Below are 26767 nucleotides of genomic sequence, written 5' to 3'. Positions count from 1 at the left end.
ATAAGAGAATTACATATTCTTTTAAAGCAATCATAAAATATTTTTAAATGACTATATATCATACCATAAAGAAAGCCTAGGTACATTTCAAAGAAAAACTGCAATGAAATTAAGGTAGGAGTCAATAATCAATCAAATCAGAAATTATTAACAAAATTAAAAAACCCTATCCACTTGGAAAGGCATCTCAACCAATCACAACATATGGACATTGTTTAATTCCTGATACAAATAAATAAACCAATGTGTGCCTTAATTTACATATAAATTAATGAATAAATTTCAAACTATAGCATTTATAAATAATATTCTATATAGAACCAAATCTTTTTATAACATTTATCAAATAATGACAAATTTGAAACCAATTGGCTCTTAGATATTAAAGGATTTTTTAAAGGCATGATAATGGGTATTGGGTTATAGTTTTTATAGTCTTTATGTTTTAGAGACACACAATGAAAAATTTATTTACAGATAAATTGAAATATCTTCCATTTCTTTCACTATAATATCCTCAGTTTTCCCTGAGCAAAGTGGCTGAGGGTAAGGATGAGGCAGGAGGGACCATGCATTGATCATTGTTGGAACTAGATGTAGGGATACAGGGAGTTCATTATTTATTTAAAAACTAAAATAAATAACGATACATTTTTCTTTTAAAACAATCTTCCCAGAAAAAAAATACCAGGCCCAGCCAGTTTACAAGTGAGTTTTAAAAATCAAATCAATTTTCAGAAGCTAAAAAGTATTTTATTAACTAACTATGTTGTGAAAGTTTGTGTGTGATGCTACAAGTACAGCAGACCTCAAACCAGCTTCAATTCTGGCCCTGCTCCTTACTAGCCCTGAGATTTCTAGCAAGTCGTGTGAAGTCTGGAAGCCTCAGTGGTCTCCTCTTGTAAAATCAGTATATTTGTCCTGATGACCTATAAGCTACTTGCTTAGCTTCACAGTCGAAGAAGCTTCATTTAAATTTAAAAAAAAATCAAAGAACAGACCATTTCTTAAATGCTTTCAGATAATAAAAAGAAATGAAACACCCTCAACTTATTTTGAGACTAAACTAACAGATATCCAAGGATAACTTGAGAAAAGACCATAATGATTTAAATATTTTCGTTAGCCAATATCAAGTGGTAGCAAGGCGTAGAGCAGCAGAAACGCTTATACACAAGTGGATATACAAATTAAAATGCCTCTTTGGAAAACAATTGGGCATTATCTTGAAATTGTAAACATTTCTATAACCTTTGCCTAGATATTCTGCAAACAAACAAACAAACAAAAACCTTATACATGTTTATCAGGAGTATATACCTGTATATGTTTATAGAGCATCATTTATAATGGTGAAATGGAAACAACCCAAATACCCATCACAGAATAAGTATATTGTTTTTATTCATACAATGGAATAACATTCAGCAGTGAGCATGCAGCAACTGCATCTACTGCAAGAATATGCATGACTCTTAGGTAATGAAGAGTGAGAAAAAGCAAGTCAGTGAAGACTAAAATCATGATACCATGTTTATAAAACTCAAAAAACAAATAAAACCAAATATATTATTTTAGAGTAAATATCCCTAAATCTACACTAATAAAAAACAAAGATGCTAATTGACCATACCTTCACTATGCTCATCAGCCATCAGTAGAGTATGCAAATTAACCCAACAAAGATGGCCGTTAGATTTGCATACTGCAGGCAGATCCCGCTGCACTGCCCTGCGCAGGTGGCAGCGGGATCCCCAGCTGCCACCTGCCCCAGCACGGGATCCGGGCCTGCCGTGTGCAACCGGGGGAGACGGGGCAGGCACTGCGGGATCAGGCGTGCCATCTGCCACCAGGGGAGTGGGCCTAAGCCAGCAGGTGGTTATCTCCCTAGGGGTCCCAGACTGTGAGAGGGCATAGGTTGGGCTGAGAGATCCCCCCGCCTCCTGCCAGTGCACAAATTTTTGTGCACCAGGCTTCTAGTATAAATATAAAAGATAAACATTCTCTATTTCACATTTAAGTTTTTAATACACACATACAGAAAGAAAACATAAACAGAAGATGAATAAACACAAATAATTTAAGTGTTCAGGGATGGGGATGGGTGAATGGGATCAGAGAGGGGCACTCAGATTTATTTTAAGTTCTAGATATTTGATTTCTTAGGTTATGTGGTAGGTACTCAAGTGTTTGTTTTATTATTAAGCTTCTTGTATACATATACATTTTTTAAAATAGTATGTACCAAATGCCGTATTAAAAAAACTAAGAAAAGAATCATTAGAAGAAGGAAATGAATATAGAAGAAACAAGATGAGATCTGGGGAAACAGTACCTCTTCTGAGGTAGCAAGCAAGGAGGTTAGAGGTAGAACAAGGAAAACTGGGAGGTGGTAATGACAGGGAAGTTAAGAGTTCATATGATTCCTTTTTCCATTAAAAAAAATAAAAGAAATAAGATACAGAACATTAGATTACATTTTTGGTTAGTTTAATAACTTCAAACTGTATAATACCTATCTACTTTAAATGGCAATTTAATGTTATCTCTAGGATAAGGAGCTTAGCATATTTTATTATTAGGTACCAATGGGAGCTAATTTAAAAGAAACAATAAAAGAAACACAGAAAACCGTTTTCTCTTAGTGAAGAACTTGTCACAGAGGGCTTTATTTTATCCTCTAGCTCCAATGCAGCTTCTTTAGACTAGTTCTTAGAGACAGACATGATGGTAAATATTCAACAATAAGTGGAGTTAAGCCCTAGAAACCATATATGCTGCCACCAACTCCTTTTGGGATCCAGGCAGACACTTCCACTCTAGAAAGATTAAACACAATCAGATCCCAGGGAGGGGCTTCTCCTTTCTCTAAAAACGTCTAGCTATTTATTAACTAAGTATATACTAACAATGTATTTATTCGATGAGGAAATAAACTACCTGCTAAATTGACCATCAATTCACATCTGAAAAGATGACATTTCCAAAACACTCTCACCTGAAAAAAAATGACTGGACAGAAAATACAATGAATGGAAAACATAATAAATGGTCTTTTTGCTCTTTAATTTAGCCTTATTTGGCACAATATTCTATTAAAAACGCTGAAATATCTTTTAAAAAAATCCCTCTATCATGTTCCTCATATTGTAACAACTTTTAATGATGTGCTGTTTATTTTCTAAATAATCATTATTTAATGGAAGTTAAATTTATTAAAAGTATTATTTATTAGATTTTATGTATTCTAATGTTGGAAATATAAAAATAAATAAGGTTCTCTAAAGGAAATGGCTTTTTTTGTTTCTGCAATAATCCAGAGACAGCTGTACAACACTTTCATAAAGTGGATTAACAATTTCTGGTTTGTTTCTAAAGTCTTTGTTGACAATACTCTAAATAAATCTACATGTTGTTGCTCCTCTGGTCATAATAGTGCAGAGGGCCAAAGGCTTTACTATAACACCCCCAAGAGATTTCCAAATTCCTTTCTTAAGTTAAACACCATTAAATAACTAGAAGGATCCTAAGCTAGGAGCCAATCATTCCAGGTTTATACCCTAGCTCTGACACAAACTCACTCACCTTGTAGACGTCAACATAAAGAAATTCACTCCTGGCTTATTTCCCCAATCTGCCAAAGAAGCTACATTAAATTATTAATGATGTATCTTTAAGCTCTAAGAGGACATAATTCTGATCAGCTGTCATCCCATACATTTAACTTGGGCCATTGTTTCTAATATATGACCTGTTCTTGCCCAATGAAGAGCACTTGTCACTTTCCATCCACTCTGGTTAATCTCACTAAACACACACACACCTTTTTATATTTTGCAGTTCCTAAGTCCATAAAATCATTGGCAACAGATTTCAAGTTTAATAAGCCAAAGAAAAATTCTGCAGTTACTCAGTTATATGTGGCAAAGGTTTATTTGCATCTGAATATTTCTTTTAAAGCTTTTTCCTAAAATTAGCTTAAATGTAAATAGTCAGATTCACTTTCTTTTATGACATAGAATATATTTAAGGATATACTACAAAAAGGAAGAAAAAAAGATCACTTTGCCAAATCCTTTCAAAATAAATGAACACTATGAAATTGTTTTAATAGTAAAGTCCTACATAAAACATTACTTTTCCTTTATTTTATGTTGAGAGGTTAAGACAAATTAAATGAATAAGCATAATATTTTGTTAAATAGCACATGCAATTGTTCAATAAGTTTGAAGAGAAAAATATTTAACATGTTGTCTTTAACCAAAACTTTTGTGAAGGTTTTCTTTAATCTGAAATCGAATTTATAGAAAAGGCTTAAAACTTTTCTCTCCCTTACTCCCATTCTTCTGTTTGTAACTAGAACACGTATCCTTTCCTAATACAATATTCTTAAAGAACATAACACTGAACTTGTCACTCTCCAGGCACTGAGATATTTTACTTTTTAGTTTACTTATGCTAAGAATGTGTGTGCAAGATTTGGAATTAAAATGTGTCTTGGTAAGTCTTTGCGTGCTTAGTACATACTTGTGTGTATATATGTTTATACACATACTATCTCAATGTGTATGTTTGATTGCATTTGTTTGCCGTAGAATATTTTTCTAAGGGAAAATAACTTTCTACAAAAACTGGAAAGAATAGATAGAGGAACATGAAGACAGTCTTTGGTCCCAGATCTAACATTAGTATGGCCTCAGAAAAAGAACAGGATCAGATGCAGTGATAAAAAGAGATGAGAAGAAAACAATTTAGAATGGTGGCTGGTTATCATACCAGTAAATAACACTTTTACTCTCATGAATGACAATAAAGAATGAGAAGGTAGAGATCCCTTTGATTATTAGTCTCACAATTTGAGGAAAAGACTACTGCCAGGACTACTTCAATTTTACCTTATCATTTGATAGACAATAGCAAATTATATCAAAATCCATCAACACCATGAGGTAAAATGTTGGCAAAGGACAGAAAGTACCTGAATATCTGAGTTGCTAAAGAAGAAACTGAACAGGTAGGCAACTATTTCAGACACAGGAAGGATGGCTGAAGAAACATTAAGGTGAGCAATGAAAGATGAATATGCAATAGCTGATGAAAAATATTAGAGAAATTAACAGGAAGAACTTCATCTAGAGGAAAAAAAGTAGGAAGAATGATAGGCAAGAAAATGTGAAATCATCTGGGAACGAGGTGTCATTAAAATAACTACTGGGTGTTTATTTGATGAACATGTAGACAGCTGGTAATCCTTGTTATGGATAATTCCATGAGGTAAAGCATACTGATGCTTACAGGAACACAAGTACTCATAACAAAGTTATAATGTACTTTCAACAGCCCAAATGATCCAAAATAACACCACGGAAAGTAGTTTTTAATTAAACAAGTATCTATGTTGAATTCAATTTTACATATAGCTCTAAGTATCATTTAATGGCTGGTGCTGAACTGCCCGGTACAGTTGAGTATGTTTGGTGGTATGTGAGGCAGCATTTGAAACTACTCTCACCTCATTAGGACATTAGGCTTTTACTTGGGAAAATGTGCTAGCTGAACCTCTTCAATGCCTAACAGAAAACATGCTGAAACAAGAAGCTTTAATGCTTGAGTTTTAAAAAATCAATCTATGACATCAAATCAAGGCAGACAGGAATTCTCTGTCTTACATTTTATCCTCCAAGATGCATGGCATTACATCACAATTAATTCATAAAGCATGAGACCCAACTGGACACAGCATTTCTGAGCAGATGCTTATGCTTATGCCGGCTATGACAGGCTCCTCACAAAGGGGTCTTCTCCCTCACTCAGTGCCCGTGGCTTTCGTTTCTGAACTACTGGCTCCTGATCACTTTGCATCCTCCTGGAGCAACATTTCCTGGCAGGAGCAGCGGTCCTCCCTGACTGTCTTAAGTACTCACTCACCATGGCAACACCAGGCCTCCCGCTTTCAGCCTTCACTTCCTTCCCTCACTACACTTGTTTCTCTTCCCTGGGATGCATTTCTCATTCAATTATCAGGATAACACCTTTCTTAATGTACATGCTGGCATATACCCTTCTACTATGTCTAGATCACAGTCAGATCAATAATGACAAAAGCTGAAACATAAAAGTGAAAAACAAAACATCTGACTTCTGCTTAGCATGTAAAAAGGCGGAAAGAGCCCTAGCCGGTTTGACTCAGTGGTTAGAGTGTGGTCCCACAGACTGAAGGGTCCTGGGATCGATTCTGGTCAAGGGCATGTACCTCAGTTGCAGACTCGATCCCTGGCCCTGGTCCGAGCACGTGTGGGAGGAAACCAATCGATGTGTCTCTCTCACATCAATGTCCTTCTACTCTCTCTAAAAATCAATGGAAAAAATATCCTTGGGTGAGGATTAACAAAAAAATAGAGATGGGAAGAGCATTGCTCCAACCCTTACAAGAACAACAACAAAACAGTGCAAGTTTATCTGAAAAATCACAACTTTTCTTGAATCCATGAAAGTTAAGTTCACAGGGAAACCAATTAACCTGAAATCTAAGGAAAGACTTGCACCTTCAAGAACGGATGGAGCCGGAACACTTGTTTATCTGGAGAAAATGCTAGACTCCATACAAGCCAGGAAAGAATTCAGCTAACATTTGAAATGAAATGCTCAAGGTCAAAAGTGGGCTAGTATCAAAGTTGCAGAGCCCTGGGAGGTGCTGCCACAAGAATTCAAACTCATTTGCAGGCTCCTCTCCACAGACTTGCCAGGGACTCCAGAGGAAGATTGGGAGTAGTTAAGAAACTTCAGCACAGCCTCTCTCAGAGTAGAGGCCTTAGAGAAGGCAGCAGCAGCCACTATGGGAAAGGCATGAAGTTGATGCACAGCCTAGATTCTTCAACTCTTACCTCTCCAAAAGAACAAAAACCTTCAGCCGTAACCGGTTTGGCTCAGTGGATAGAGCATCGGCCTGCGGACTCAAGGGTCCCGGGTTCGATTCTGGTCAAGGGCATGTACCTTGGTTGCGGGCACATCCCCAGTAGGGGGTGTGCAGGAGGCAGCTGATCGATGTTTCTCTCTCATCGATGTTTCTGACTCTCCATCCCTCTCCCTTCCTCTCTGTAAAAAATCAATAAAATATATTTAAAAAAAAACAACCTTCAGGTGCTCAGATAAGGTTGATAGACTGGCTTTAGGGCACAAGTACTAGTAAAGCCCCACTGCAGCTGGAGGAAGAGAAAAGAAGAACCTTCTATCCTATTATTGGCAGGAATATATTATGAGCCCAGATTACAGAGGCCCCCTGAAGTTGGGGAAAGGGCAACACCACTAAGGGGGCCCTAACCATTGGACTCACCATTACAGAGCTTGCCTAAGACGGAAGCTGTATCAGAACAGAGAATGTCCCTCTGATAAACACTGAGTAACAAGTAACAGCAGTCTACTGCTGAGGGAAAGTCAGCAGTGCAAAGAGAAACCTTCTCTGAGACACACAGGTGCAAAGAAAAAACCAAGAGCTGAAGGTGGAATACTAACGGGGTGGGGCAAAAATAGGTTCACAAATGTTATGGAAAATAACACAATAACTAATAAATAATAATACAAGAATAAACTCTGGGTTTTGCAAACTCATAACTATAAACCTACTTTTGTACCACCCTGTATTATAAAAACAAACCGCTCTGGCAAACCAGCCCACATCTTCAACACAAAGCAGCCAGAGGGACTTGAAGCCTGTGGTACACTGAGGAAAATAGCAACAACAAAAGCCAACTCAACTCAGCTCAACCCACCAACCCTTCCCGTGCCCCACTAAAAGGCCTTGTAAAAGACAAGATGGGCCCATATGCAAGCACAAATACCATTTGCCTCAATTGCTACTGTCCTAAACAAGATGTCCAAAATCCAACAAAAAATAACAAGGCACACAAAAGGCAAGAAAGAAAACAACCCACTGCCAATAAACAAGCAAACAACATAACCAGAATGAGGCAGACCCAGATATAAAAAATGTCAGGTAGGGAATTTAAGATTATTATAATATACTAGAGGCCCGGTGCACGAAACTCATGCACTCGGGGAGAGGGGGCGCCCTCAGTCTGGATTGCAAGAGGGAGCAGGCCAGGCTGAGGGACCCCATCGGTGCACGATCAGGCCTGGGGAGAGACGCAGGAGGTTGGCCAGCTGGGGAGGGACCATGGGAGGGCTCCAGGGTGTGTCCAGCATGTCTCGCTCAGTCCCGATCAGCCAGACCCCAGCAGCAAGCTAACCTACTGGTTGGAGCGTCTGCCTCCTGGTGGTCAGTGCACATCATAGCAAGCAGTTAATTGGCCTTAACGTATCATTAGCATATTACGCTTTGATTGGTTGAATGGCCAACAGGACAAATGGACACTTAGCATATTAGGCTTTTATTATATAGGATGCTAAAGTTTCTCATGGACAAACTGCAGAAAAAATGGGGAATCTCAGCAAAGAGTAGACACTACAAGAAAGGGTCAAACATAAATTACAGAAAACAAAAACATGGCAACAGAGATTTAGTAAGTTTGCTTCATTAACAAACTCAACACAGCCAAGAAACAATGAACTTGAAAATGGATCAATAGAAAATACCCAAACTGAAACACATACACACACACACACACACACACACAACAATTTGAAATCACATTATGAACCATCTTGACAGTCATGGGTCACTCCAACACAATGGCAAACACACATTCTTGTCACATACAAGGAAATCAAGATAGACCATATACTGAGTCAAAAAATAACTTGCACAAATTAACAATAACCAAAGTCATGAAACATATATTATCAGATAATAACTTGACACAACTGTTAACTCAAATGGATCATAGATCTAAATATAAAACCTAAAATATACGAGACTTTTTTTTTAAATATATTTTTATTGATTTCAGAGAGAAAAGGGAGACAGACAGAGAAAGAATCATTGATCAGCTGCTTCCTACACTCCCCCTATTGGGGATCAAACCCACAACCCAGGCATGTACCCTTGAGGGCAATCAAACCCAGGACCCTTTAGTCAGCAGGCTAACGCTCTATCCACTGAGCCAAACCAGCTAGGGCTAAGAGAAATCTTTGTGACCTTAGGTTAGGCAAAAATTTCTCAGCTACAGCACAAAAAGCCTTGTTCATAAAAAAAAAAAAATTTAAAGCTGCACTTCAGCCCTAGCCGGTTTGACTCGGTGGATAGAGCGTCAGCCTGCGGACTGAAGGGTCCCAGGTTTGATTCCGGTCAAGGGCATATACCTTGGTTGCGGGCACATCCCCAGTAGGAGGTGTGCAGGAGGCAGCTGATCGATGTTTCTCTCTTATCGATGTTTCTCTCTATCTCTCTCCCCTCCGCTCTATAAAAAAATCAATAAAATATATTTTTTTAAAAAGCTGCACTTAATCAAAGTTAAAAACTTCTTGAAACATGCTGTTAAGATCTTGAAAGGCAAATGACAGACTGAGACGTAACATTTGCAAATTACATAGCTCATAAAAGACCTTTATCCAAATACGTATAGAACTCTCATATTTTAATAGCAAGAAAACAAAGACCTTATTTATTTATTTTTAAATGGGCAAAAATGTTTACCACCAAAGAAGGTAAATAATGATATATAAACATTTGAAAATATACTTACTTGTATCATTAGTCATTAGAGAGATACAAGTTAAAACCAAAACGATACACCTCTACACACCCACTAGAATAACTATAATCTCAACAAACAAACAAAAACTGACAATAATACCAAGTGCTAACAAGAATGGGAATTTCATACTTTGCTGGTGGGAATGCACAATTATACAGCCGCTTTGAAATTCTAATTTGGAAGTGTTTTATAAAGTTAAATATATACTTACCATATGGCCCACCAATCCCATTCCTAAGTATTTTACCCCTCAAGATAAAAAATTCATATAAAAGCCTATACAGGAATGTTTATAGTACTTTATTTGTAATCACTAAAAACTGAACACAACCTGGGGAATGGATACACAAACTGTGGTACACCTTCACAATGGAATACTATAACTAAATAATAAGAACTATCAATACAACATGGATGAATCTCAAGTGCAAATGGGTATGTGAAAAAAGACAGATTAAAAATGTTACATACTGTGTCATTCCACTTCTATGACATTCTAGAAAAGGCAAAACTATAGGGGCAGAAAACAGTTCAGTAGTTGTCAGGGACTAGAGATGGAAGAAGGAGTTGACTACAAAGAAGCGTGATGGAAATTTTTGGAGTGATGAGATATTTCCTGATTGTGATGTGGTTACACACCTGTTTATGTTTGTCAAAACTCTCAAAACTGTACACTAAAATGGATAAGTTTTATTGCTTGTAAATCATAACCTAATCTTTAAGTGAAGAAAAAAAAATCACTCATTTTAAGACATTCCAAGCTACCTCATTTAAGAATTAACCAGGCTAGCCCTAACCAGTTTGGCTCAGTGGATAGAGCATCGGCCTTCGGACTCAAGGGTCCCGGGTTCGATTCCGGTCAAGGGCATGTACCTTGGTTGTGGGCACATCCCCAGTGGGGAGTGTGCAGGAGGCAGCTGATCGATGTTTCTCTCTCATCAATGTTTCTAACTCTCTATCCCTCTCCCTTCCTCTCTGTAAAAAATCAATAAAATATATTTTTTTAAAAAAAGAATTAACCAGGCTTTCTTAAATCTTTCTCAGACACCTTAGGGACCTTACCTCCAGACCAAACATCCACTGACACTGACTTTATTGAAAATAAACATGTGTTATAGTATAGCAAGGTCCAAATGAGTATTAATTGTCTGACTTGTACAAGCACTGAAGGCTCTATATTTATAGGGTAAGAGTTGGGCTTTGTACACCTTGCAAAGCTTCCATATTTTATTTAACCGATATAAAGTTTAGTATCTATCAACTCTCCTACTAGGAAGCTGGGATAAACAGGTTGTGGAAGGAAAAATATGACAGAATTGTTTAAATTTCTATTTCATCTTTGGACTTCTTCCTGATCTACAATAAGATGTACTTGCACGCAAGGAAAGTGAGAGGGAGAGAGAAATGTCAATAGGAAAGGATGGGTAATGGTGTTCATGTATCAAAACCAAACCAGATACTAAAAATAAAAAATAAAAAAATTGGCATATCATATAAAATATGCTCTGACCTCAATTACAAAATATCTATGATTTCCTAGTATGACTTAAATGTCCTGTAGTAATTCACAAAAACTTTTTGACTAAAAAGTTTCTACTTATTCAAAGGAGTTAACAAAGAGTGATATAAATGAAAATAAGAAAGCATTTGTGGTCTTTGACAAAGCACCATAATTCATTCAACAAGTATCTGAATGCTGACTATATACTTACTGATCATTGCTTAGGCACTGAGGAAGCATTACTTACACACTGCATAGTATCCAAAGCTGCACAAACAAAACAATACCAGCAAACGCTATATTTAAAGATATAACACACTCCTATATTTACCTCAAAGCCAAGTCTATCCTTTTCTTTCCAAAAGCAAAAATGTGTTACTTTCTTATCCCAGAATTCATCTGGCTTTACCACACAAACAAGGGACACCTCAGCTGGAACAACATTCTGTAAAATATAAAAAAATAATTATAAATTATACATGTAAAATGAATAGTTTATTAAAGTTATAAATTATTAGATATTCATGATTAGGCTAAGTAGTTAAGAGACCTTTGGAAAATAATTAAAATAATAAAGTAGAAGAAATACTCCAAACTTCAAAACATATATGGCAATAACGAAATACTTGAAAGACAAGCTGACTCAGAAAAGATTACAGTATTCCATTGTGAAGATAAACAGCAATACACACAGTACATGTTAGTTATTTTTGTTTCACTGAATCTCTCAAACAGGAATATGTATAGATTAAACTGCAAGACAATTTTTAGTTGGAAAATTATAAAATTTCTTTTTTCTAACCCAATTTTCTTGGAGAAATTCTTCAAATAATGTAAAATCAATTTTCTCACAAAATAAGTTTCTTACAGGTCACTATACAAAAAAGATTCTGCATGATTATTAACTTAACAAGGACAAAGCTAATCTTTGACAAATACAATTTCACATTTAATAGATATGGTTATTCATATTACCTAAAAATGGAAATTAACATTTATCCATGTATAAATATCCCATGTATATTTTATCAGCAAGCTCCTTATACATATCTTAAATTTGCCCGTTTCTATGACCTACACTGCTAATATCCCAAACTAGTCAGCCTTTGAAATATTCTCTACCTCTTACCAAGGTCTAGAAGGTCCTCCAGGGCAGTGACCTCTCAGACCTCATCTCATACCTTTCTCCTCAGCTCACTCCTCCCCCACAGTTATGCTGGCCTTGCTGCTCCTGGAATGTAAGAAGTCTATTCCCACCTCAGGACTTTTGCCTTGATGTTTCCTGTCTGGAATGTTCTTTGTCCCATATCGGAATGCTCCCTCAGTTCATATAGGATTCTATTCTAATATTCCCTCTTCACTAACCACCCCACCTAACATAGCACCACTGGCTCAGTCTCCTTTTACCACTGCATTTTTCTTCCTAGTATTTACCACTATCTGATGTTTCATTATTTAGTGATTTTCCTGCTTATTGTCTAACTCTTCCAGTAGAACATAAGCTGCCCAATGGCAGGTACCTTATCTATCATGTCACTCCTATGTGCGTGGCATATAGAGGATATTCCATATATATATATTTATTGAATAAATGAATTTGCATTAATAAGTGGCTTTCATCCTCCCAACTTTACAGAAGAATAAATTGAGCTTCAGAGAACTAAAGTAACTTATCCATAATAAGAGTTAAGTGATGGCGCTGTAATAGAAACCAGGCCTGTCTGACTCTAAAAAAGTTCTACCACACCATTTCAAATCTTCTAGACCAGGGGTCAGTAAATTCTTTCTGAAGGGCCAGATAATAAATATTTTGGCTTTGCATGCAATACAGTCTATGTTGCAACTATTTAAAATTCTGTCCCTGTAGTATAAAAGAAGACATAAGCAATATGTAAACAAATGAGTGTGGCTAAGTTCCAATAAAACTTTATTTACAAACTCCAGGAACCAACAACCACAAATTTATATTCTACACCATAAATGGCATAATTGAATAATGATAATATAATAATAATAATGTTATTATTAATTAGGGAACAACAAAGACCTTCCTACTTAAAACATGGCACTGGACACATCACAAACCTAGTGTTCCCTGCAACGACTGGGCTGTGAATAAACTAAGTACAATATTTTATTAATTTCCATTTTATTAAAAATCAAATCAAAACGTTTATCAGAGGGACAAGAAGTTTAAGGTAGATTAAAGTTTATTCATATACTGGCTAGTGAAAGATTATTATTTCAAAATCATTAAATATTAAAGCTGTGAGAAACAAGAGAAACCAAGCCACCCCTCTGAGAGAATATTAGCCCTAGGGAGAGCCAGCACTAAGTTCTGGGCTCCCAAACAACTGATACCAGTACCTTCTGAAATAAAAGCAATGAGAGACTTTGTATGTAGAAAATGTTTGATTAGGAGCAAACAACAGGCCATTGCAATTTCTGAAAATGTTAACTATTAATAAATCCAAAAGTTGTTAAAATACCTATCAGAAAAGAAATCATAAGAAGGGATTAAATCAGCCATTGATTGTTCTTCAGAACTGCCACTGATCAAAGTCCAGTTCAGACAGCAAGCCCCAGTGCATCTGTGACATAGTTGAATAACAGGATGAAAGGAAGAACACAGGTCATAATTAATGGATTTCTCACCTAATAGTTACTTTAACAACTTTGACAGAGAAGAATTCATCTTCAGTGTTTGGAATTTAACAGTGCTGGGAACATATTTGACAGAAAAAGTAATGGTAGGGCACTAATCTGTGCTCTGTTAAAAACTGATCCTCAGGAGGCTATGTTTTTTTCAATACAATGGAGTGATTCTTTTTTATTTTTCCAAATTTTTATTTATTAATTTTAGAGAAAAAGGGAGAAAGTAAGAGTAAAACCAATTTTTGTTGTTCTGCTTATTTATGCACTCATTGTTTGATTCTTGAATGTGCCCTGACTGGAGACAGAACCCACAACTTTGGCCTATCAGGACAATGCTCTATCCAACTGAGCTACCTGGCCAGGGCCAAAGGAGTGATTCTAATGGTGAAGGTTTAGACCAAACAGTTAATAATAAGGAAATGGGTAGATAATTTGGGGACCATCTCAGATATATCACCTGGAAAATATAAACTTTGTAAGGGATAAAGCTAAGACCATGCTTAGGACCTGATAAGTTCCAATCGTGGCTCTTTCCATTTTCACTACAAGAACCTCACTAAGTTATTTAAAATCCTTGAACCTCAGTTCACTTTTGGGGATAATAGAACCTGCTTCCAAGGCTCTAAGAATAAAGTTCAACGAGATAATTTATATAGCAAGCTTAGTACGGTACTCAAACTCTAGTAAGCACTAAAACTGAAAAATAAATTACCAGTTTCCACACCTTGAATTCCTTTTCCTAATTATCCCAAATAAAAGCTGTAACATTGAGTCATTCTCCTTGTTAATTAATTTTTTAAATTATACTCCTTTCTACAAAATCCTGAAGCAGCTACCAATTATTTCCTAGTTCATTTAAAAGTCTTGATCTTGCTTTAAATATCACTGATATTTACCTAACTGAATGTTCACTATCCCGTGTAACTGCCAACTTTTCTTTCCCCCACACTGGCCTGCCATCAGCTCCCTTCAGTGTGTTTGCTTTGTTTTTGAGCTGTCTCTAAGGTCAGTGTGCTGCCAAAAATGCTCTTTTCACTTTCTTTCATTTAAATTATACAATCTCTTATATATCACTCACTTAATTTTTACCTTCTCTAGAAGCCCTTCTGAGGAAACCCAGGTAAGAGCAATCTGGCCCTTTCAATTATTCAAATATTTTATTTTTCCATTTCTGATCACAGTATCCTCAACACGCTTCTAATACATCAACAAATGTTTACTAAGTTCCTATTATATGCAAGGGACCATGTATGTACTCTGTGAGGAGCACAAGACAATATAAAACACAAGACTAGAATCAGATCACGGCCTGTATAATTGCAGCTGTTTAACAAATGCTAATTTGTGAGCTGCTAGAGTCCTTGGGGACACAGCTGTTAAGTACAGTTCTGGATTAGAAAGAAATAGACCAGTGGTTGGCAAACTGCGGCCCCTTGAGTGTGGCTCTTCCACAAAATACCACGTGTGGGCTCGCACGTACAGTGCAATTGAAACTTCGTGGCCACACTCAAGGGGCCAAAGAGCCACATGTGGCTCAGGAGCTGCAGTTTGCCGACCACTGAAATAGACCATCTTGATTCTTGGTGCATTGTGGAGGAAAGGGGGGTGGGGGGGATCAGAAGGGAGACATTTATCAAAACCACCTAAGAAGCTTTTGCAGAATAGAATTACCCACTCCTACTCCCTACCTGTAGTATCAGAATGGGGTGGAGTAGGGATGACGCAGATATTACAGCCTGCAAAAGCTCCCAGGTGAATCTGATAATGTCTCCCCTCACACTTTTACCCTGACTGGCCTACTGGCTTAAATTATTTAAACATGACATTATTTTTGATCATTTACAAACCTTTGGAATAGGGCTGACATTTATTTTACTCCTCAAAGTCAAACCTACAAGAATTGAATTGAATGTATCAAACCAATAATTAGCTGTGCATTTCAGAGCTCAGTCGCTGCTGAGAAGCCTGGGCACAGTCCTATAAATGAAATGCATTGGCCATTATCACCTTATCTGTTGTTGTAAAATAAAACCATTTTCTGATAGTCAAAAATAAAATTACCTGTAGCATTAAGACTACTGTTTTCACCACATTCCACTGTGATTTTCTGCCATCCACAATCACGGTAAATCCTCTAGCCTTACACTTTTCACTGAAATGAAACAAAACTACAAAATATTAAAATAAACTTCATATTTTATTCTTCACAATTCTAAATAAAGTTCACATCTTAATTGTATATGGAGCAGCATTAATCTCACTTGGTTTGGTTTACATTGTCAACAAGACTATATCATTTGAGTTTTCTTAAGCAATTTATTTTTCTCGTTTCAAGAAATCAAAGTAACCTTCAGTCTCACTGGTCTCTTAATTTCTTCATCTATAAAATGGGATCACAATGAAGTAGGTAACTAATGACTGCCAAGTGCACACGTAATTCTCGTCTCTTCTTTCTGTCTGGAGTATAAGGTTTGTAAAGTGATACTGTAAAACAGGTAGAAAACGAAGTAAGCTATTACTGAACCATTGGAAATGGGTCTCTTTGTGTTCTTTTGGAGAAAACTAATGAGATGAGGTAGCATTCAGTGTGCCCAGTAATTCAAAGCTTGAATACAGCATCTCTAACCCACCTTTGCTCTCATTTTGCACTCTCCGTCACGTGACCAGCAAAATATTATGTTGTGTGTTGGAAAGTGTTATTGCTATATATTACCTATTACTCAAGAACTTACTAACACTTTCCAGAAGCCTACCCTAGTAAAATGCAACTATATGAAAAAAACTCCATTCTAAAACCAAGCCACATAGCTCTATTATTATTGTTGTTGTTGTTGTTTTACTTATAAAATCAATTGGATGCAGGGATCTCAATTACCTTTCCTCCAATACAGTGGAAAAAACTACCTCTTTGCTTAGCAGAGCAAGGATTTATAGTGAAACCTCTCCCCACTCAAAGTTTTCCCAATTGTGTACATTATAGGAAAGGTAAACAGCAGACCCTTTCCTGAGATTTAAATCCAACAGTTGAGGGGATTTTCCTAATCCTCCCTTAATCCCTCTAAGAATTCACAATAGCCTCAAGGCAGTGGTTCTCAACCTTCCTAATGCCTGGACCCCTTAATACATTTCATGTTGTGGTGACCCCCAACCATAAAATTATTTTCGTTGCTACTTAATAACTGTAATTTTGCTACTGTTATGAATCGTAATGTAAATATCTGATATGCAGGATGTATTTTCATTGTTCGTGACCCACAGGTTGAGAACCGCTACTCAAGAGGGTTCTTGGAGAAGTGATGTCCAATTCTAATGAAAAACAGTAAGATCATAAGAATGATATTGCTAAAGGCAGGAACAGAACCTGAGCTTCCAAAATAAGAGCAAGAAGTATGCAACAGGTGAACAAATTGAATCATATGATCATATAAAAAAACTTGCACACAAATGTTCATAGCAGCATAATTCAAAACAGCTAAAAGCAGAAATAACCCAAATGTCCATCAATTGATAAATGGAAAAACAAAATGTGATAATCCATACAATGAAATATTATTCAACCAGAAAAAAATAAAGTACTGACACATGCTATATAGCATAGATAAACCTAGAAAAGAAGACAGACACAAAAGTCCATGTATTATATGGTTCCATTTATATAAAATATCCAAAATGGGCAAACCCACAGAGACAGAAGAAAGAAAATTAGTGGTTACCATAGGCTGGAAGGAGGGGAGGAAGGGGAGTTCCTGCTAATAGGTATAGGGTTTCTTTGTAGGCTGATGAAAATGTTCTGTAATTACAGTGTGATGGTCACACGACCTTGTGAATATACTGAAACCTGCTAAATGGTACCCTTTTAAAGGGTATGCGAATTTCATGGTATCTGAATTATATCTCAGTAATTATGTATCTCGAATGCTGAAGTGTTCTATTTTTGGATTTTGTATTACAAAATATAGGACCTACTAGTATTGTTGGGGGGGGGTAGCGGGAAGCTGAGGCAATATAATAGTCACTTCTGGATTAGCAACAATACATAAAGACTTACTGGGAAAGCAAATCTGACATCTAATTGCTGGTTATGGGATCAGGTAAGGAGAAAATTCCTGGAGTTCCCTACCAACAAGACATCTAGGAAGAACACGATGACCCAGGGAGGACAAAAGCCCAAGAGAGACCAGCTGGAGAGGGTAGCTGGCTGTTGAGTGGTTTTCACAGAAGTGACAGCAAGTCAGGGACTTCCAATGCATTGTGGGAATTTGCAGGAGGGAGAGCTAAGACACAGACTGCTTAGTAGAGGGCCTTTCCTGGTTGGGACTAGAGCCAAGAGAAGTGAGCCAACCCATAATTTGGTATTTTCTTCTCACTGGCATCTGCATGTCTCAGACACAGGTTATACAACCCATTTTGTTAAAGAAGTTTTACATAGGCTTTTATATTTCAAAGCACACACTAAATTAATCTGTATATTAAGACAAAGAAAGTAATGAAGCTTGCAAATACCATCTGCAGTGATCTTAAGGGCATGAAATATTCCAAATTTATTTTTTGAGGTACTTAAAAACACCCTTAATCATAATTTTGTCACATTTTACTGAAATAGAAAATGAAAACACACACAATCCAAAGACACTATTTCAACTACTTCAAGGAAGAAGGTGTTTTTTTGTTGTTGTTCTTTAACTTCATTCCTACAAGTGGAGTGACAGTTTAAACTGTTTTTAACAACATACATAATTTAGAAGCATGTTATGTTCTTTATAAATGGCATGTTGAAGGAGCTGCAGTGCTATACTAATAAATTCCTATACTACCATTAACATGTTTATATTTTAAGAACAATAACAACAACAACAAAAAACTATTAAAATCCCGCCTCCCTGTTCCTACTCTATTAAGAGCCTTTCGAGGGCGAGGTGACTCCGTTAAACAGGCAGTAAAAGAGAAGAGACTCCTCAACAAGCTCACTCACTCTATTTGCCAAAGGATTTCTGAGCTCAGTGTTCTGTTGCTCTTAAAAATTTCTCTGATTACTATGAAGGGCTCCTTCTCCTCCACTCACAAAGCTCTGCTTATACTTTCATAATGGCACTAATTTCACTCATGCTTTTATTATAATTATTGTTTATAATTTATCTTCATTAGATAATATGCTCCCAAAAAAGCAAGAATATTATCTTACTGATATCTTGGCAGCTTCCAGCACAGTGCTTTAAATACAGAGGCCCTTTAAGAATGGAACATGATTCAATCAGATCACTCCTCAGTCAGAATGCAGCAATGGCTTGCCTTCTCATTCAGAACTTAATGGCCTGCAAGGTCCTCTATGACCTGACTGACTCCAGCCTCTCTCTCTAATCACTCTTCCAGAACTCTATCCCTCTCAAACTGCTCCAGCCACCTTACTGGTCTCACAGGCTGAGCCTGCTTCTGCCTCAGGGCCTTCGCACTTCCTGTTCACTCTGTCTTCGATGTTCTTTCTTAATGCTCTTTCATCAGACAGCTATAGGTCCTTTTCCTCAATTCAATCACATCTGATAAAATCTTACCATTTTGTAAAATATTGACTTACCTACCCTTTCCGAGCCATCTCTCTCTTAACTCTAGTGTTCATAGCCTTCATGAACATCTAATATACTGTGTATTTATTTGTAATATTAGTTTGCCCATTAAGGAATAAGGCTGATAAGGGCAGGGACTGGGTCTGCTTTGTTCACCCATGTCCTCAGTACCTAGAACAATGAGGAGTTCACTGTAGGACCTCATTCATTTACTGAGTGACTAAAGACTTACGACCTTAATGTCTGTGTAATTTTTGGCAAGTCATTAAACCTCTGTGCTCTGATGTTTCTTCTGTAACATAAATGAGTTTTCTACAACTAGGAAGAACCAATTTAAAATCTAAATTTGAATTTTTAAAAAATTCAAAATTTGAGAAAAATGGAACGGTAACTTCTGTAAATGTTGGAGCTCTATAGAATCAGGCATAACCTGGAGACATTTTTCAAAATTCTGATGCCTGGGAGTTGACCTCCAGAGATTCTGATCCAATTGTTTTTGGGAGGCATACTCAAGAAACTTCAGCCCCCAAATATCACCGATGGGAGGAAAAGTTGAGGAGAGGACTTTTTTTGTTTTCCTTGTTGTTGAAATGAAGGATAGGCTCAAACAAATAGAAACGTGTAAGTTTTGTCTTCACCCAAAAAATATAAAAATTAAAAATCCAAAGACCTTTGAATTAAAATATAAATATTTTTTTCATTTTTTAAAACAAGAATGTTTTAAACTCTAAATAGCCTTCACTCAATAAATTAAAATCTGCAGATGTACTTATATCTATATAGTGAGATAACTAAATAAAAGATACTTTCTATTCAACACATTTCTCTAAGTTTTCTCAAGTTGCAATGATAAATAAATACTCAATCTTCATGTTCCTTAAAAGTTGACAGTACATACATTTTGGAAATCTGTATATTATTCAGTGCCTGAAGAGCATAAAAAGAATATTTTATCTGTTGTGGTTTCATAAATTACTGATTCTAGTGTTTTTAATTATAACTTCACTGCTAATAAAAGCAGATAAGATAGCAAAGTATATTTTAACAATAGCAAGAATCATTAGTAAGTGAATGAAGACATATTGAGATTTAAGAAAAGACACCTTAAGAGTCACCTTGGAATGCTGAGTAGATAGTCTAAGGTGACACTCAGCTCATCCATATTTGTCTGTTCCAAGCATAATGGAATTGTCAGAATGAGGCCACTTCGTCTGTCCTTTCCTCCTATTAAAGAAAAAAAAAAGGTAAATTTAACATGTAATAGATATTAAAGCACTAAACAAATAATATATATTTAGATTCAATGCTACTAAAATGATCACAAGTTTAAGACATCAGTAAAAAAAACAACAACTACCTAATGGCTATTTATTTTATACACTGTAAATGTCCATAATAGTATAGCAAAATTATATAAAATTTAGAAAAAAATTCACCCATGAAATTTTCCCTTACACATAGCAATTATCAGTTTAATTTTCTTCTTTCTAGTCTGCTTCTTAATTTAAACAATTTATCAAACACCTATTGTGAGCTCAGCACAATAAGCATTTATAAATAAAATTAAATCAACCTAAGAAAAGCTTTAAGCCATAAGAAATAACAGTATGAAATGTGACAGTTTATTTATTAGGCTGTGTTATAAAAAAGGATTAAAGAAATGGAGAAAATTATAGGAGCTGTGATAAATGTGGAATGTTTCCTAGGACAGACTTAAGAAAATGACAGAATTTATAAACCAAGCCAAAAGAGCATTCTGTGATGAGGACTGATATGAGTTAACGCACAAAGGTCAGCTAGACATTCTTTGTTCATGAGGCAATAAAGAGAAAGTCCCTGCCCAGCTGAGAAGAGTGTATGGGACCTGGATATGTTCAACTCCTATTCAATTTTCCATTAGCATTAAAATGTACTAATACTTTTATACACACAGAGCTTCTTTGAAAGTTCCCCATATAAGAGACTGGACAAAAATCGTGCACCTATGGATGAGGACAGTGGGTGGGGAGTGAGGGCAGAGGGTGGGGCGGGAAGAGTGTATGGGACCTGGATGGGGGGGGGGGGAAGAGGAACAAATGTAATCTGAACAATAAAGATTTAATTAAAATTAAAAAAAAAAAAAGAAAGTTCCCCATATGACTAACTTTTCACTCTGAAGCCCTTCTGATGCAACTGACACTTGTGGCCATTTTAGAAGCCTAAAAACCAGCAGATTCTACTGGAAACTATTCTATATTATCTAAAACAGGGGTGGGAACCTTTTTTCTGTCATTTGTATATTTATAACATCATTACAGGTCATACAAAATTATCAACTTAAAAATTGCCTGCTATATTTAGTCAAACATTTAATTAACTCCCCAATGCCTTGACAGGGCCAAACCAAATGATTTCACGGGTCTTATATGGCCCGCCAGCTGGACGTTCCCCACGCCTGATCTAAAAGGTGTGAACAAGATGACTGCTACGAGCGGCATAAGTGCAATTCTTGATGTACCGAACCATAGAGGATCCTTTTATTAGGTTAGCCATATAAATTACTGATATTCAACCATTTTATTTAACCTCAATAAATGGTAATTTCAAGTGATTCAACTTAATAGATAATCAATTGAGACTTTCAATTGCACATTTTTTTTTGTCTAGAATGTAAGTTTTAAAAAAACAGATTGCATCCATGGTTTTCTAACTCTATTCCCTGAATGATTTTGGTTTTAAAAGTTTTTCTCTATTTTTAAACAAGTTTGAAAATCAAGTGTTAATTTAATGGTTAAAATAATTAATGGTCAATAGAGAAAATCAAGAGGGGTGGGCTAAGAGATGCTTCATTTTCTCCTCAAAAAATGTTAATCTTTATCCCTACATTAATAAGATGGAAGACAAGCTAGAATGCAGGGTATTAAAAAAAAGGTTATCATATCTGGACTGTAGCATGCGGACCCACTGTGGAATTGTCTTCAGAGGACAGGTCTAACATTCAAAACTACATTTAACCTTATGCCCTCAAGCTTTCACTATCAAACAATAAAGCAATCACTGGTACAAACACAAAAGAGGGCAGAAGCTGACAGGAAAAAGACTTTCAAGATAGGTAAGGTCAACAGTCAAATGTTGCACAGAGACAAGTGTCATAAGGAAGCAAAATATCAGTGATAAAGATTATAAAAGAGTAATAATATCCACTCTTGGCAACGGTGTGGAGCAACGGGCATTTTGAAACAATATTGTTAGAGGGCAATCTGACAAAACCTCACACACATTTAAATGTAAATTCTCTTTAGCAGGCCCACTTACAGAAATACACACTACTGAACTGGTACAAAATGCACCAACTATGAATGAAAATGTTTCCTACAACACCTTTCGTATCAGAAAAGAATGGAAAATTGTAAGTGTCAACTGGTAAGGGAAGAGGATTCTTCATAAAAAGGAAATGGATGTTAATAAATAAGGAAACAATAATACTAATAGACAATATCTTATTTGTCCATTATACTACCCTAGAAAAACACGTCAATTTACAGAGAGCTGCAATATGCTTTGAAGTAAAAAGACATTAGTAGCCTAAATATCAAGAAAATTCTGATAGGATCTAAAGAGTAAGAAAGAAAAAGCGAGATAACATAATACAAATAACCCTAAACAGGCTGGCCACAGTAGCTGTTCTAAAGCATGTGCTAATTTACTCAGTGATCCAGAATTCCAGAAAAATCACTACACCCAATGTACTCACCACTGCTCTCACACTGATAAAATATCTCGCAGTTTCTCTCTGACTCTTCTTAGCTGATACAGACATTGCGCTAATAACTGAAGGTAAACCAAGCCTGTATAACCAAGTTCAAACAGCAAAAACTGAAAGCTGTGTAACTGATATTTCATAATTCCCTCAGCACACTGAAACCTTCTCATAGAAAGATGGAAGACAAGCTAGGATGCAGGGTATCATACAAACTAATTACTCTGTTTTAGAAACAATTATTTAGATGCTATTTAGTCAATTATTCTTAGACTGTATCAATTATTTCATTTTCATGTAAGAAGTGAGACATCATGACATCTACCCTGTGGAGATCATTTTACCAAATTACACAACAGATAAAAATTGGCCTGCCAAGAAACAACAGTGACAGATTCGGCTTGCATAGCTATCCATTCTGATTAAAAGATGCCTCAGAAATACCTCTGAAACAAAAATCTCAGAAAAATGAAGTGCATTTCTGTCAAACTTATTAAAAAACAAGTTTATACATCAAAAACTTCCAATTTTAAAGAAGAAAACATACCTGAAAGGAAGGCTAGTTTTTTCTTCAGAATGGGTAATATTACCGAGGCCTCCATTTTACTCCAGTAAACTTCCTCACGTCTGAAAACACAGAAAGTTAAATATCAACCACAAGATGGTAATTACTCCATAAAATATATACTTATGATGGCTTATTCCAGGATTTCCAAATCTCAACATGACATATACTTTGAGTTGTATCATTTATTTATTTTTTGTAAGAAGCTGTCCTGTGCATTGTATGATATTTGGCAGCATTCTCTATTCACTAAAATACCAGAGCACTGCCCGTTTTAGATTGTGACAACCAAAATGTCTCTAAAACACTGTCGAACATTCTCTGGCAGGCAAAGTTACAGCCAGGTGAGAATCACTGTCTTCTCTGTTTTTCAGAACAATACTCTTGGGCTAGAAAAGTGTCTGGTACATTGTAGTAACTCAATAAATTAATCTGTTGAAATTTAAAAAAAATGAATCAATTAATCAAACAGGTAGTCATCTTTCTACTGGTCTCCTTATTAATTATATAACTTAATTCCAAATACCCAATTCTTTCAGTTTCACTATTAAATGGCTTTCTCAGATTTTTCATATTTTTTTTATTTCTCCATAATACATGGTAACACATCTTTCCCTCAAGTTTATTACCTCAAGATATTCCTTAATGCACTGTTTCAATTTTTGCCCCCCACTGACAACTATCTCCAGCTCTCCACATTTTGTATTTTTAAATTATCCAGGGGAAACTATGATTAGCCCAGTAGATCTCTTTGTACCAAGTCATAAGTCAATGTTCTTGGTTTGGTTTTCTAGTGTTCACTTGGCCACTGCCAGGGGTTATGGCTAAATACAAAGAGTCACCATCCATCCAGCAAGGGCTAAGGAACAAGATAGTTTCCCTTAAACGGGAGCTTTAGCATGGCAGGCATCTGAAGGCTTGGCCAGCTCTGTTTACTACCAAAAAAGGATTTCAAGGCAAGTGGGACGTTTAAAACAAGACAAAATAAGAAAATCAAACATTCAACTATATTATCCACCTATATTTAATTTCATGTCTGAGGGAGTATTGTCTATCATATTTTATCCCTCCTTTCCCATTCCTAACTCACACCCACCCACCATTATCACATATAGTAACAGTTCCTTGGAGTACACCATGAAATTGCATTATATTTAGTGAGAGTATACTCTCTCTCTTTTTAAAATATTTTAGCCCCCTTTTTAACTGAGATATAATTGACATATAACATTATATTAGTTTTAGGTGTACAACATATTGATTTAATATTTGTATATAGTGCAAAGTGATCACTACAGTAAGTCTACTTAACATCTGTCACATACAAAGCTACAAAAATTTATTTTCCTGTGATGAGAACATTTAAGATTTACTCTCTTAGCAACTTTCAAATGTGCAATAGGGTATTATTAATTACTAGAGGCCTGGTGCACGAATTCATGCACCAGTGGGGTCCCTCAGCCTGGCTGAGGGATCAGGCCAAAACCAGCTCTCTGACATCCCCTAAGGGGTCCTAGATTGCAAGAGGGTGCAGGCCAGGCCGAGGGATCCCACTGGTGCACAATCGGGGCCAGGGAGGGACGCGGGAGGTTGGCCAGCCAGGGAGGGACCACGGGAGGGCTCCAAGGCGTGTCTGGCCCATCTCGCTCTGTCCTGATCAGCCAGACCCAGCAGCAAGCTAACCTACCAGAGCATCTACCCCCTGGTGGTCAGTGCACATCACAGCAACTAGTTGACCAGTCAACTGTCTGCCTCCTGGTGGTCAGTACACATCATAGCAACTGGTCGACCAGTTGAATGTCTGCCCCCTGGTGGTTAGTGCACATAATAGCAAACAGTTGAGCAGCCTTAGCATATAATTAGCAGATTACACTTTGATGGTTGACCGGATGACCGAACACTTAGTATATTAGGCTTTTATTATATAGGTTAATATCCTATAATATCCAGAAAGCATACTCTGTTAAGAATAATTTTCTAGCAGAGTAGAAAATATGACTCTTCTATATGAAAGCATATTACTTATTCAGCAAATACCTGCTATGAACCTAAGCCATTTTAGGCACTGTGCTATCAACTGGAGCTAAAAACTAAAGTCACAGCCCTGCCCTGAAAAAAAATCCCACTATTAAGGGAAACAACGTAATCAATATTTGTCAGATAATGACAAATAAGGCTATTAAACAAGTATATTATTTTATAGCTTTTGTGTACACAACAACAAAAAAGACCATTATTTGCACTTATATACAAAAAACATACACTATCAAACTAAATACAATATATTCTTATCAAGTTTTATCCTTGAATATTTGTTTGCAATTTATTCATTCGTTTTGTTCTACATCAGCCCAGGCTAACATAAAATTAGTAGAAAGTATAAGGGAAAAGCTTACATTTTACATTAATCTAAAACCAGTAACATTTCATGCTTCCAGATCAGAATCTTGACCTGATGAGTTTGTAATCCAGCTCTACAAGAACCAGACAGCTCAGATTTACATCTATTGGCCCTTCTCCTGTGACCAGCTTGTCAGAGACCAAATTTGAAAAGTTGATAATGATAATAATGATTATGAAGATTAACACTTATTAACTGTTTATAAAAAGGCATGCATTATCCTAAGTGATTTATTTGTATTAACTTATTTAATCCTCACATTTCTATAAGGTAAGTGCTCTTAATATTCCCATTTTACAGAAGAGTTAACTGGAGCTTAGAGAAGTTAAATGCTGCCTAACAACTCACAGCTAGTAGGTGGGGAAGTTAGGATTCACAACCAAGCAATCTGGTTCCCGTAACAATGTTCTCACATCATGCTATCAGCCTACCAATAAAACAGCTCAGAAAATATCCAGTGACTTCTGGCCAAGTGAACAAATGGAGCTCTAGACTATATGCAAAATTAAAATATTTAGAGAATGCATGTGTGTGTATGTGCCACTGCCTTAACTCATGGTAAGGCACCAGCACTTTTGCCCACCATTTCTTTTATATCAAGTGCAAATGCCAACACAGTGAAAAGAGCAAATAATACCTAAGAATTATTATAAAAGTAGTTTGAACTCACAGACCCGTGAAAGCTAGAAAC

The 26767-nt window shown here is 36.3% G+C and overlaps 1 protein-coding gene across 1 annotated transcript in view; it reads right to left on the bottom strand.

Moving 5' to 3' along the window:
- Positions 1–26090, bottom strand: part of SESTD1 (SEC14 and spectrin domain containing 1) — a 65429-nt gene extending 39339 nt beyond the window's left edge. The window contains 5 exon segments of the mRNA XM_006083053.3: positions 11487–11600; positions 15872–15962; positions 20487–20595; positions 23658–23737; positions 26072–26090. Coding sequence (XP_006083115.1) covers positions 11487–11600; positions 15872–15962; positions 20487–20595; positions 23658–23712 — 369 coding nt within the window. The 5' untranslated portion in view covers positions 23713–23737; positions 26072–26090.
- Positions 26091–26767: the final 677 nt, after the last annotated feature.

This window comes from Myotis lucifugus, unplaced genomic scaffold (assembly GCF_000147115.1).
Source record: "Myotis lucifugus unplaced genomic scaffold, Myoluc2.0 scaffold_5, whole genome shotgun sequence".
Classification (NCBI taxonomy): domain Eukaryota; kingdom Metazoa; phylum Chordata; class Mammalia; order Chiroptera; family Vespertilionidae; genus Myotis; species Myotis lucifugus.
The sequence above is the reverse complement of the archived record's forward strand: the minus strand, read 5'-3'. Positions and strand labels throughout refer to the sequence as shown.